Here is a 13,953-nt window from a genome sequence, read left to right on the forward strand (position 1 = left end):
GACTCCGAAGGTAAACAGGACGGATAATGCACAATGTGCCCAACGAACGCTCAAACATGTTTGACAAACATCATCGGCTTCACCCCCGGCATCGCGTCAGTTTTCACAAACTCTGGCGGAATGGAGGGACTAACTGTTCGGATACTGTTTTCAAACAATCAACCAGGTCAGGAATGTCAAGCCGATGGCCGTCAAGCTAAGCGACGAGAATTCGGAGAGTCATCCGGCAGAAAGATTGTAGTTGTTATCAGTTTTGATTGACATTTATTTGATTTATATTATTAGGAAAGTATTTTGGAGTATGTAATTCTTTTTCGGAAGAATTTGTATTGACGAGATTTCAGTCAGTCTTCTAATAGTCTAAAGGGATCATGCGCTTAGCGGTGATCCCGTAGATTTCGAATCGTAATCATTTCTGAGAAGATCACAGTCGACTAGGTACTCATGTTCCGATGCAAACTACGGCTGTCACTTATCCTTTGGTAGAAGGAACGTAGCTGCAGCACTGACAAAGAGCATGAACGACAAACAGTAGAACGTTAGCGGGCAGTTTTGCAACAACAGAGGTCCTATAACTGCACTAGCGATAAAGCAACTCAACCGTCCAATCATGTTAACCATGTTGACGGCCATGCCTCGCACTTTAGTTGGGAATAGCGACACGGCTCCAGCATTCACCAACATGACACAAATGCCGGCGAACATAATCTGCACACAAAATAGCACTGCAACAATATAACTGTTGGTAAAGTACTGTAGCAGAAGGCCCGCAATACCAGAGATGGTCATATTGAAGATCATTATCGTTGAGGTACGGAATCGACGAAGGATTATCGAGAGAACTAAGCAGTAAATTCCACCGAATGATCCGAGCATTGCCGTGTAGATGAAGGTTTCCTTTTCAATGGTTGAATCACAAATATCAGTGGTAGAATAATCAACCGGGACGACGTCCTGCTGCTGCAGGACGGAGCAAATCTTCGTGCCATCCGACGGGTTAGACGATACTTGATTCATGATTTGTGGAAACCAAAGAGCCAGGCCGCCATATCTGAAAGAAAATCAGGTTAATGAACTTTCGCAAAATTAGTTGATTAACAACTTACATGGTAAAAGCACTGGCACCATGAACGCAGCAAACTAAGAAGTACTTCAAATATGGAAACTTCAGTAGTGGAATAGTTTGATTCTTCATCGATTTTAAAATTCCCAACAGGCCCGATTCAGATTCAAATTCAACTTCATTTACTTCGGGCTGAAGAGCCGTTACTTCGTAGTTTCCTTCTTTTGCACATCCATGGTTAATTTGGTAAAGCTTCTGTAATACAGCCAATGCCTCTCCATCTCGACCTTTGGACAGCAAAAACTTTGGAGTCTCCGGAAAAAAGAAGAAAACAATTCCAGCTAAACATCCCGGGGCGGTATACAAAATAAATAACAAACGCCATGGTTTGTAGGTGATCGTTTCCGTGATGATGATACTCCAATCAAAAGAAAGTGTTAACCATCCACTTACTGGAATGAAATGAAAACGCTCAACACAAATATGTCTTTGCATATGAATAAACACACTTACATCCAACATAGATTATTCCAATGGAAGGTATAACTGATGCGTAAGAAATCATCTGGTCTCGTCTACTTGGCATGCAGAACTCTCCCAGATATGCGTAAACCGTAGCCGAAGGCGCTGCAACACACAACCCCGTGATGAACCGCATCACTAACAACGAAGCAAAGTCGTTCGCAAAACTCGAGATAACCGAACATATCGAGGTGGCTATCAACGCATATTTCAACACGAACTGTCTTCCTCGAGTATCCGCCTGATAGCCCCAGAAATACGACGATGTCATGACTCCTGCGAAGAAAACAGTCTCAGTATGAACCACTTCGAACACTCAACCTAATGCTTGTCACTAACCCAAAAACACCGCTCCACCGATCATTCCCTTTTCTCCAGGATCCAGCCCCAGATCGCACTGACTGGCCGGCAGAATAATACTCATTCCCATGGCTTCGTTGATCGAGGCCATGATTGAAAACCCGGACAGAATGACTAAGAAAACGTGTGCTCGCCCGAATCCGGCCAGCTCCAGCGCTTCATCGTACGTGTGCGATTGCTTCTCTCGCACGGGTTCAACCTTGACCGGTTCAACCGTGAACACAACGTCTGCAGAGCATGGTGGTGCCATTGCCAAATTCCAAATTCGAGCTTCGAACTAGACTAGAGAGATTCCAAGAGATGACCGCCACCGGTGAGTGATACGCGCAAACTGAAGTTCTGCGCTGCAGCTTCTTCAGATTTTAAAGATCATTTCCTGCGACGGCAGATCACCGACGACGTCGTCGATCAGTGGAGCAGTTCAGCAGTCTGGCTGCGAATGTTCTTATCGGTTTGTTTGCAATTGCGAAACGGCATCATGACGCGACGGAACATAACGGAAAGCGGAACATATGCTGGGCGAATCTTCCGATAAGATGTCTTAGTACGAATAAAGAACTGCCAGCACGGTGTGTGTGGATGGTATTTCATACGATCTGGAAGATGCTCAGCTTTTACTCCTTGTTAATAAGTGGAGCTATGGCATGACTGTGTTGAAATTTCTAATCTGAGACTCTTGTAAGCACTAAGTATTCTGGATGATGTAAATACAGACAAACGGAGCAACATCGACGATGAATGCAACGGCTTTTTAAGACAACATTGATCTCAAGATTTACATGAGCTTTACAGGTGCGCGCGCACCGCATTTCCTTCAGTTCACATTAGAGTATATCCGTTTGACAATTTTACAATCGATGATGTTTCAAAGAAAAGGCGAACCAGAAGGTAACAGAGTAGCCAAGCGATGATTTATCAGAAACAATTTTGAAATGCTATAGCTGTTTGTCTGTGGTGATAAGACTGTATGAGTCGTAAATTTGGCTTGTTTTCGCCCGTGTGTCCAAGGTGTGCAAAAGGATTAAGCAATTACGTGCATAATGGATGATGATGACACATACCAAGACACAGGAAATTGGGCTATACCTACTTAGAGATGACAGCGACCAATCTACGGATGCCTCAAAGTATCTAAACACAAAATGCTCTGTGGGTGCTGCACTAAATTAGAATAAGGGAAGACTATAAAGCTCTGGGTACGTGAGAAACTGGGATTTTTTAAAATATATTTGAGTTATTCGTGTTTGTATAATTTATTTAACATGATTTATAGCAAGCAAACAATTAACGTCCAGGTACAACTAATGATGTAGAAATACTTCAATTGACTTTTAAAGCAATGAAATTTATTGAAATACTCCTACTATAATAAAACTAATAAAATACACCGCCAGTCACAATGCTGTCTTCATTCTTGGGTTATTTGCAAGAATGCACTATGTTGAAAGTTTGTTGAAGTTTGTGCCAAATTATGTTTGACGACCAGTCACATACTTCAAGTATTATTTATTGTCTGGAAGATTACAAGTCAAGCAATTGGCATCCGAAATTCTACTCATACCATAACAGTTTTTGGTTATTAGGAATTGCGCAGATTTGTCTCCAGAGCACAGATATGCTGAATCATATTCTGCCATAATTGTATTCATTTGTTGTCAGGAGAGTCGCCTTCAGAATTATTACAACGACGTTTCTTGTTGATAAAATAGTTGTAAATCATTGTTGTTGTCGTGCCCTTGCTTCTGATGTCTAGCACTATTTATGGCCATTTTTTACCGTTTCTTGTCAATGAACCCTTTTAAGTATTCAACGAGATAACATTCATCTTTTTTCGTCAAGCTCCATTAGCCACAGTCCACCTCTTCTATAATACAGATAAAGTTGGTCTCGACTAACCTGTCCCCACCACAGGGTCATTAAATCATAACTTTAGAACTACTGGACCGATTTTATGATCATGGGCTCACCATCGAGTTGTTTGATGAATTTTTCATTGAAAAAAATATATTATTGGAACTAGTTGTCGAACTTCTCTAATTTTTGATATATAATGTTAAATTGGGGCCCTCCTTAGCCGTGCGGTAAGACGCGCGGCTACAAAGCAATACCATGCTGAGGGTGGTTGGGTTCGATTCCCGGTGCCGGTCTAGGCAATTTTCGGATTGGAAATTGTCTCGACTTCCCTGGGCATAAAAGTATCATCGTGCTACCCTCATGATATACGAATGCAAAAATGGTAACCTGGCTTAGAAACCTCGCAGTTTTCGCGGTTTTCGTCACTATTCAAAGAAGGTGGTTTTCGTCACTTTTACAAGAAGGCGGTTTTCGTCACTTTTTCAAGAAGGCGGTTTTCGTCACTTTTACAAGAAGGCGGTTTTCGTCATAAGAGAAGGCGGTTTTCGTCATTATTTAAAGAAGGCGGGTTTCGTCACTATTAGAAGAAGACGGTTTTCGTCTTAAGTGAAGGTGGTTTTCGCCATAAGAAAAGGCGGTTTTCGTCACTTTTAGAAGAAGGTAGTTTACGTCTTAATTGAAAAAGCGGTCTTCGTCATAGTACAGAGAAGGCAGGTTTCGCCATGAATGGACGAAGGCGGTTTTTCTTCATAATTTAGAAGAGATGTTGTTGCCGTCATATAGTTATTTCGAATCTTACTAGTATAATTGAAATTAATGGTGCGATGGAGTTATTATGATCATTTTGCGTTATCACTAGAAAACGAATTTTATAATTGAATTGTGATTTCGTTTCTCGTAATTCTTTTGAAAAAACAGAATAAATGCGATAACATGATGCACATAGATGCACATTTCGAGCCGTATCGTAGACGTATCTACGAACGCCATCTTTTTCGTCAGATTACCCAGAAGCCGTCGGAACGTTTCGCTGATTTCGTCCTTAGATTGAGAACTCAAGTAAAAAGATGCGAATATGACAAGCCAGAGGAAATAATTCTCGATCAGATAGTAGAAAAGTGCTACTCGAACAAGCTTCGACAGAAAATGTTAAAACGAGATATGATGCTAAACGAAGTTGAAAGTTTGGGTACAAGTTTAGAAGAAAGTGAGCGAAAATTGAAGGAATTCAATAAAACTTTTTCAAGCGATCCGATCAGTAAGGTGACTAAATGGAAACCAGAGCACATGAAACGTGATTTGAATGGTGAAGATGATAGTTTAATTACCAAACCAGAATTTAACATTTAACTATTCTAGGGCCAGGAAGGAAGCAGCATCCTTTTCCAGAAAAAAATCGTACAATTCCGGTATGCTACGCTTGTGGAAAACGTGGCCATGTTAGAGGTTCTGATTCCTGTCCAGCTAAGGCTGCGTCGTGTCTAAATTGTAAAAGTATCGGTCATTTTGTCAAGCAATGTTTGAAGCGTGTTAATGATAGTAACCGCTTCCCGACATCCACAAAGCGTATCAGAACAGTTCAAGATCAGGACAGCCAGGACAAAGACAATGAATATATATATTCTATGCCATGGGAGAAAACACATTTATGTTTGAAGTAGGCGGAATCGAAATACCTATGGTAATCGTTTCTGGCAGCGAACATAGTTAGCCAGAAAATGTGGGAGAAAATGAAACAGCTGAAGGTTCGTGTATGGGACATGACTGTCGATACCGACAAAAATTTTACTTGCTACGCTTCAAATGAGCCGATGCGTATCTCCGGGAGCTTCATGGCGATGATCCGAGGTGGAGAAAGAGAGACAGTGGCCAAATTTTATGTTGCAAAGGCCGGACAACAAAATCTTTTGGGAAATCAAACAGCGAAGGCATTGCAAGTCTTGAAGGTCGGGTTTGATATCGGTAGCATCTCGGAATCTCCACAAGTAGAGTTTCCAAAGTTCAAGCACATTACCGTTGAAATACCGATATACGACACAGTGCAACCAGTTCAGCAAGCATACCGCCGGGCTCCATATGCTCTTGAGGACAAAGTGAACGATAAGCTTCAGATGTTGCAGGAACAAGGGATAATCGAACGCGTAGCTGGTCCATCAGCTTGGGTATCTCCGATGGTTCCAATTCTGAAGTCATCGGGTGACATTCGACTGTGCATCGATATGCGTCGAGCAAATCAAGCGATACTCAGAGAAACACATCTTCTACCACTAGTGGATGAGATCCTTGGATCAGTGTCAGGCGCAAAAGTATTGTAAAAAATTGACATTAAGGACGCATTTCACCAGTTAGAAATATCCGAAAGATCTCGACCCATTACTACCTTCATCACCAAGAACGGTCTATTCAGGTAAACATTAACATTCACAAAACAGATAGGAAAATTTTGATTTATTTCCAGAATTATTAGAATAAATATGAAATAATGAATTATACGTAATGCTTTTTTTTTTTGTTTTAACCTGTAGATATAGAAGACTTATGTTCGGTGTTAGTTGTGCTCCCGAAATCTTTCAAAAGACAATGGAGTCAATTCTAGCAGGGTTGGAAGGAGTCATCGTATATCTGGATGATGTAGTAGTTTTTGGGTTAACACAAGAAGAACATGACAAGCGGCTTCAAGCTGTTCTAAGAAGATTACAAGCATATGACGTTCTCTTAAACAATGAGAAATGTATATTCGGAGCGAAGGAAATTGAGTTTTCAGGGCACGTACTCAGCGAAAAGGGTGTCAGTCCGACTGAAAGCCGAATTGAAGCGATCCGTACATTTCGAGAGCCGAAAACCGTAGCAGAACTTAGGAGTTTTCTAGGTTTAATAACATATGTAGGGAGGTTCATTCCAAATCTAGCAGCTAAAACAGAGCCATTAAGATCACTTCTTCGTAAAGGGATTGTATTCACCTGGAAAAATAACCAACGTAAATCTTTCGACGCGATAAAAGAAGCAATAAGCGAAATTGGATATCTTGGGTTTTTCGATACGAAGAAGAAAACCAAATTGATCGTAGATGCCAGTCTGGAAGGTTTAGGAGCAGTGCTGCTACAGGAAAACGATGACGGCCAGAATCAAATTTTTTCGTTTGCAAGTAAATCCCTAGCTAGCTATTGTATGGGGTGTAGAAAAGTTCAGTCTGTACCTCCTGGGTACCAAGTTTCTGCTTATAACGGATTGCAAAGCACTTAAATTTCTGTTTAGTGCGCGATCTCGTCCATGTCCGTGGCGTATTGAACGCTGGGTACTTCGTATCCAATCCTATAATTATGAGGTGAAGTACGAACCTGGTGCTACAAATTTAGCTGATGCTTTGTCCAGATTATCAGTAAACAAAACGAAACCTTTCGATAATACTGCGGAGTCTTACATCAACCACTTAGTGGACAATTCGATTCCGAGAGCTGTGACCCTCGATCAAGTGGCGGAAGCAACAAAGGAAGATGAAATATTGCAAAAATTACAAACAGCTCTGCAATCCGGAAATTGGTCGAATGATGTGCAAGCTTTCAAGTGTTTTAAATCAGAAATACACTCGGCCAAAAACGTTTTGTTGAGAGGAGATAGGCTTATTATTCCAGAGACTCTCCGATCTCAGATACTGACATGCGCCCACGACGGTCATCATGGAATGAGTGTAATGAAGCGACGCTTGAGACAGAAGGTTTGGTGGCCAAAAATAGATGACTGTGTGGAGAAATACCAGAAACTCTGAGATCTGATAACGGGCCCCAATTTGCCAGCGAATCCTTCCGGAGTTTTTGTCGGGAGTTTGGTATCGAGCATCAAAAGACCACGCCCTATTGGCCGCAAGCAAATGGAGAAGTAGAGCGGATGAACAGTACAATTCTGAAGCGATTGAGGATCAGTCAGGTGGAAAACTCGACTGGCTGGAAGTGGGATTTGCGTACTTTCCTCCTGATGTACAATTCCACTCCACATTCGACGACAGGAGAAGCCCCATCTGCTCTTATGTTCGGCAGGATACTTCGAGACAAAATTCCGAGCATTCACTATACGAATAGATTATTCATTGAAGGAACTACAGATCGCGATTGGGAGAAAAAAGTAACTGCAGCAGAAGCAACAGATCGTCATAGGAAAGCAGAAGAGAGCCAGCTAAGGGAAGGGAACATCGTAGTAGCAAAAAGGCTTATTAAGGAGAATAAATTAGCTACAAACTACAGCGCTGAAAAGTTCCAGATTATTAGAAGAGAAGGATCAGAGGCTGAAATTCGTTCGTTGGCAACTGGAAAGATATACCGGAGGAATGTGGCACAGTTGAAGCCGGTGAATGTACCAACAGCAGATTCGAACTCATTAATACCAGGTGAAATGCAAGCATCGACATCTAGTCATGAAACACAGCTACCACCGGTTCCAGAAAGTCAAATTGAAAAACCGTTAATCATCCGCCGTAGTAATCGAGAAACAAAACGTCCTGAACACCTCCAACATTATGTGCAAACAATATTACTAGATTAAGGCTAATTGTAAGGGGAGTGTATATCGTATGTAAACCAAGTAAGCCATGAGTCTGAAGAGCAAAGGGTTGGCAGTCTGAATATGGTGTACGCTACGAACGGAAATAAAAGGTACTCAGTGTTACAGTAGTGTTGACCGTTCGGTTATTCCATTTATCCGGATTTCCCAGTTATTCGGTATAACAGATGGCTTTCAAGTTATCGAATTATGTCGTAAAGCTCTACGAAAGCTGATCGAAAACAACACTTTGGAAAACGGCTCGCAACATGCGGAACCGCATTTCCACCAATGAGAGTGAAGAATACTCCAATCGATGGATATTCAACTTCGCAAAAAGGTCTGCCCAGATTCCGTACCAGCAGAACCGCTATTTCGAGAATCAGTCACTGATCCCGGTTCTTTGGGTGGACCATTCACAATGCTGGAACTTTCTATGTCTCTTCTTTCATCGAATAACTCTGCTCCGGGATGCGATAACATCAAATTCAATCTTCTTAAAACCTCCCAGATATCGCAAAAGACGATTACTTGACCTGTACAACTGTTTCATGGAGTACAACATTGTGCCACCTGAATGGCGACAGGTCAAAGTAATAGCTATTCAAAAGCCTGGGAAACCAGCGTCTAATCACAATTCATACCGACCGATTTCCATGCTATCATGCATGAGAAAATTATTGGAGAAAATTATCCTTTCAAGAGTCGACCATTGGGTCGAAGAAAATGCATTGCTTTCAAATACTCAGTTTTGGATTTTTAGGGAAAGGAACATACGATTGTCTAGCGTTGCTTTCTTCAGATATACAACTGGCCTTTGCGCACAAGGAGCAATTGGCTTCAGTATTCTTGGATATTAAGGGCGCTTTTGATTCAGTTTCCATAGAAGTACTGTCAGACAATCTGCACAGTAGTGGATTACCCGTTATTTTGAACAATTTCTTGTATAATTTGTTGTCAGAAAAACAAATGAACTTCACACTCGGCACTCTGACAACTTCCAGAAATAGCTACATGGGCCTTCCCCAAGGATCATGTTTAAGTCCCTTGCTTTATAATTTCTATGTTAAAGATATTGACAATTGTTTGGAAGGACAATGCACGCTCAGACAACTTGCAGATGATGCCGTGGTCTCTCTAAGAGGTCCATGTGCAGCTGTCTTGCAAGGACCATTGCAAAGTACCCTGGATAATCTGACTGTTTGGGCCAGACATTTAGGGATCGAGTTTTCACCGCAAAAAACTCAGTTGGTTGTGTTTACTAGGAAGCGGTACCCAGCTCAACTGAAACTAAAACTGTTGAATGATGACATCAACCAATCTTTATCTTCTAAATACCTTGGGGTCGTGTTTGATTCTAAATGTACTTGGAAACTCCATTTTGAGTATTTGATACAAAATTTCCGGAAAAGGATCCATTTGCTACGTTCTGTCCCCGGAACCTGGTGGGTGCTCACCGGAAGACCTCATCAACCTCTATAGAACGACTATTCTCTCTGTTTTAGAGTATGGCTCTTTCTGCTTCCTCTCAGCAGCTGATTGCCACCTGATCAAATTGGAACGAATTCAGTATCGTTGTTTGCGTATTGCCCTTGGCTGCATGCATTCGACGCATAACATGAGCCTGGATGTGCTTGCTGGAGTCACTCCTTTAAGGTGAAGCGTTGTGACACTCAAATTGCTATGTGTTTGTATCATAAAAATCATCAACCATGGATTTGTAGTGGTGGAAACTTCCAATACCAATTCAGTAAGCATACACGTGGGATTAATTTTTTGTTAACATCCGACAACAGTAAACATTGCACGCATTCGGAAGAATTCAGCCCAACTTAGAAACAGAATCAATCAATACAGTCTAAGTATGGGATTAACTGATGCAATTTGCCAGAAAAGCATCAGTTTTTCTTTGGTTTAGGTGAATATTTATGAATTATGTTTTCACGATGCTGGCTGTTTATGTTTACATCCTCAACCGTTGTTGCCAGCTGCTCAAACGCACCAATAACAAAATCATTTTTTGCTCCGATTTTTCAATTTTTGAAACGCACCCCAAACATAATCAATAACATATTATTATTGCATCAATACATAATGCGTTAGGAAAAGATTGATTAATTAAATCGATATTTTACATGTTTCCGCTATGATTTCACAATAGTTCATATCGACATCACTGTCTGCTGCTGATCAATGATTGCTTGCATACGACGCTACCGACGACGTGCAGATTGTTGAAGCCGGCGACGTCGTTGGCATAGTGCGTTACTGGGGGGATTTTTTTCACTTTGTTCACTTGCTTATATATCTTCCCTAAATTAGCGCTATGTGGTAATATCATCATATCGCCGCAAAGATTGAACTTAGAAGTAAGTCCAGATTTACTTTTTTAGTGAGAAGATGGTCAGGTATGTAGGCAATATATGAATTAAATTTGTCTGTGCATATCGGGGTGGGTGGGGTGGTTGATTGTTTGACTGTGTTGGTAAGCCGCAAGGCAGCCATTCTGAATGACATGTCATGAAGCCTTAAAGCACCGTTACTGGGAGCTCTCACTTAGAATACTCATCAAATGTGGGAACAAGTAACACACTTGTCTTAGATAACTTCGATAAAATGCTTGAACTGACTTGTCGTTCAAGATTCCTTAGAGTCTATCTCAACTACATTTCTTCAGATCTTTGTCTTCCGTCCACCTCGAGTTCACTTCACCAACGACAGTTCCTCAATTGAATACGATCTGTCCATGAAATACGCTATTCAAGGAATACCAGATCATCTTCGACAAATATCTCCCTATTTTTAGAAAAATATGAACATGTCAATTTGAACAACAGATATTTCACTGATGGTTCTCGCATTAACGGATCCACTGGCTTCGGTGTCTTCAATGTAACTTCAACCACCTTCCGAAAACTTCAGGAACCGTGCTCGGTTTATGTTGCTGAGCTGGCAGCAATTAACTTCGCTTTGGGGATAATTTCCAATCAGCCCGTAGACCATTATTTCATCTTCTCGGATAGTCTTAGTTCTATCGAGGCACTCCGGTCGATGAAACCTGTTAAGCACGCATCTTACTTTCTTACAAACATAAGAGAGCAGATGCGTGTTTTGGTCGAAAGATCATTCAAGATTACCTTTGTTTGGGTCCCATCTCACTGCTCAATCTACGGCAATGAGAAGGCAGACTTGCTGGCAAAGGTGGGCGCACAGGAAGGTGAAGTTTATGATAGACAATACTCGAGCAACGAGTTTTTCCCATTAGTCCGTCAGAGTACTCTTCAAAGTTGGCAAAGAAATTGGGCACACAACGAACTTGGACGGTGGCTATTTTCCATAGTTCCAAATGTTTCTGGGCGAGCGTGGTTCAGAGGTGAGGACTTAAGTCGAGGCTTCATTCGCGTGATGTCGAGACTTATGTCTAATCACTATTCACTAAACGCACATCTGTACAGAATAAACCTTGTCGATAGCAACTTATGTAGGTGCGGAGCCGGTTATGATGACATCGATCACGTAGTTTGGTCCTGCTCGGAAAATGACGCCTCCAGAGAGCAATTATTGGATACCCTTGTGGCCCGAGGTGAACAACCCTTCAGGGAAGTTCGCGGTGTTTTGAGAGATCGTGATGTTGTCCATATGCAGGCCATTTATAATTTTCTTTGTCCTTCTGACATCAAGATCTAACATGTGGTTTTTTTTTCTTTTTTCAAAGGGTTTTTTTGTTCTGTCTCTGCCTTTTTGTTCCGTAGAGCTCCATAGCTCTTGCCATCCGGAAGATGCTCCCAGTCGAACCATTCCTCGAGCACGACGACACGCCACATCGTCACTGACGCCAAATGCCCGGATGAGAAGCTGAAATTTCCTGATCCCAAATCTTAAGCCCCGTCCATCCGTAAACATTGTAAACTAACCTCGAGTCACCACGAGTACGCTGGCTTCTACCCCTCTCTTACTAACCGTATAATAAAATGATATTGATTGTATATATCACAAAGAACAATGGCTCCGTAAAGTGTTATACACGCCTGAGCCTACCAAATAAACGAAATTGAGAAAAAAAAATTAATGTAAGTATGTTTGTATTAATGTGACCAGACGTCCCGCGTTTCGCGGGACAGTCCCGCATTTTTACTATTTGTCCCGCGCTGAAAAGCGTCCCGCGAAATGTCCCGCATTTAACTTATTTCTAGATAATGTCCCGCGAAATATAGAAAAAAAGAATATTTTATTAACTATTTCTCAGTATTATCAAAGAAATATTAGATTTTTTAAATATATATTATTTTGACTGAAGCAATCGTTTTGTAAGGCAATCATATGGATCATAGAAGTCAAGATTAAAATGTGCATCTGTGACTCAGACAAAATTATCTCTATAGTTTGTATTTTACTCAAGCCTTGTAGCAGTGTGGGAAGGCTCAAATTCTCAAATCTCATCCAGGATTCAAATCAAGCGCGAGTCAAACCTCACCCGACTCATGGCCCAGAGAATCGTTCATCGTTCATGTTCGACTCGCAATTTGCATCATTGTATGATATCAGCGTGTTCTTCTTTGATATGTTCATTAAATTAACTTTCTATGCTTAAAACTACGGATAGTAAATCTATATCTGAACATAAAATTCTCTCCGATTGGGTTTTGACGCTTTTTGGAGCGAAATCATTTTTCGGTAAATGAGCAAAACGATGCGATTTTGTGTAAAAAACTTAAGCCTACAGATCGAAAGCGAGTTAATTCGCGCATGAGGCTTCGATGATTGAGATTTGAACATTATTCTGCCAACACTGGCCTTATACCATAGATATAATTATCTTCCATTTGTGTAGATTTTTTTTTGTTTAAATATATTAAAACAACTGACAAAAATGTTGCTATGACAGCAATGCTAAACTTTGTTCTAAAGGGAGTTTCAATAAATTACTTATTGAAGCGACGATTTAATTACTGGGTACCAAAGAACGCTCATAGCTAACGAAACTGGAACCACAAAAAATCTCCAGTTTCATATTGATTGTTGCTTATACCCTGGAAATCTTATAAGCAGATTTCGCTTCCATGTAGTTTCTTACTGCGTGATTGCTTGGATTTCTTTCCTCAGAAGGAGTGTCCAGAATCCCAATCCATTTAAATTTCATGCGAACCAAAATCTTGCGGAAAAATTACCCCAGTTACCGACCTCCAGAATATTGGAATAGTAATACATCCGATAGTTGCGTCGAATAACTTGATGCGAAAAAGGTGCTTTAAAAAATGAATATTGTATTTAAGGTAGCCTCACATTTCAGGAAAATTTTAGGCCGGATTCTGGTCTCCAAGTAGTTTGAAATAGGACAGGATGTTTGATATTCTGAACCGAAATCTATTCAGTCTCATCCATTTGGAAATAAATTGGAGCAAAAACCGTGGATCTTATTCCAGGAGGCGGAAGCTTCAACCAGAATAGACTTAAAAAAATATGATCTAACCAACCGTTTCAGGACGGATGGGTCATATTTGCCCTGCGCGCTGGGCATATATGACCCATTCGTCCTGAAAAGGGTAATTCTTTTTCACAGTATCTACTTTTGTTAGGTAATTTAGATTATTCAGAAAATAATTTTCGAGATTCGATATCAT

The 13,953-nt window shown here is 40.9% G+C and overlaps 1 protein-coding gene across 1 annotated transcript; it reads right to left on the reverse strand.

Annotated features, from left to right (window-relative positions):
• Positions 1 to 236: 236 nt before the first annotated feature.
• LOC134208094 (synaptic vesicle glycoprotein 2A-like) lies at positions 237 to 2,305 on the reverse strand. The gene is made up of 4 exons (XM_062684182.1): positions 1,925 to 2,305; positions 1,577 to 1,861; positions 1,107 to 1,515; positions 237 to 1,051 (listed from the first exon to the last, which is right to left on the reverse strand). Exons 1-4 carry the CDS (start codon positions 2,193 to 2,195, stop codon positions 469 to 471), a joined length of 1,548 nt encoding a protein of 515 aa, XP_062540166.1. The 5' UTR covers positions 2,196 to 2,305; the 3' UTR covers positions 237 to 468.
• Between the last annotated feature and the right edge of the window lie 11,648 nt (positions 2,306 to 13,953).

The sequence above is a fragment of the Armigeres subalbatus genome, chromosome 1 (genome assembly GCF_024139115.2).
Source record: "Armigeres subalbatus isolate Guangzhou_Male chromosome 1, GZ_Asu_2, whole genome shotgun sequence".
Lineage (NCBI taxonomy): Eukaryota > Metazoa > Arthropoda > Insecta > Diptera > Culicidae > Armigeres > Armigeres subalbatus.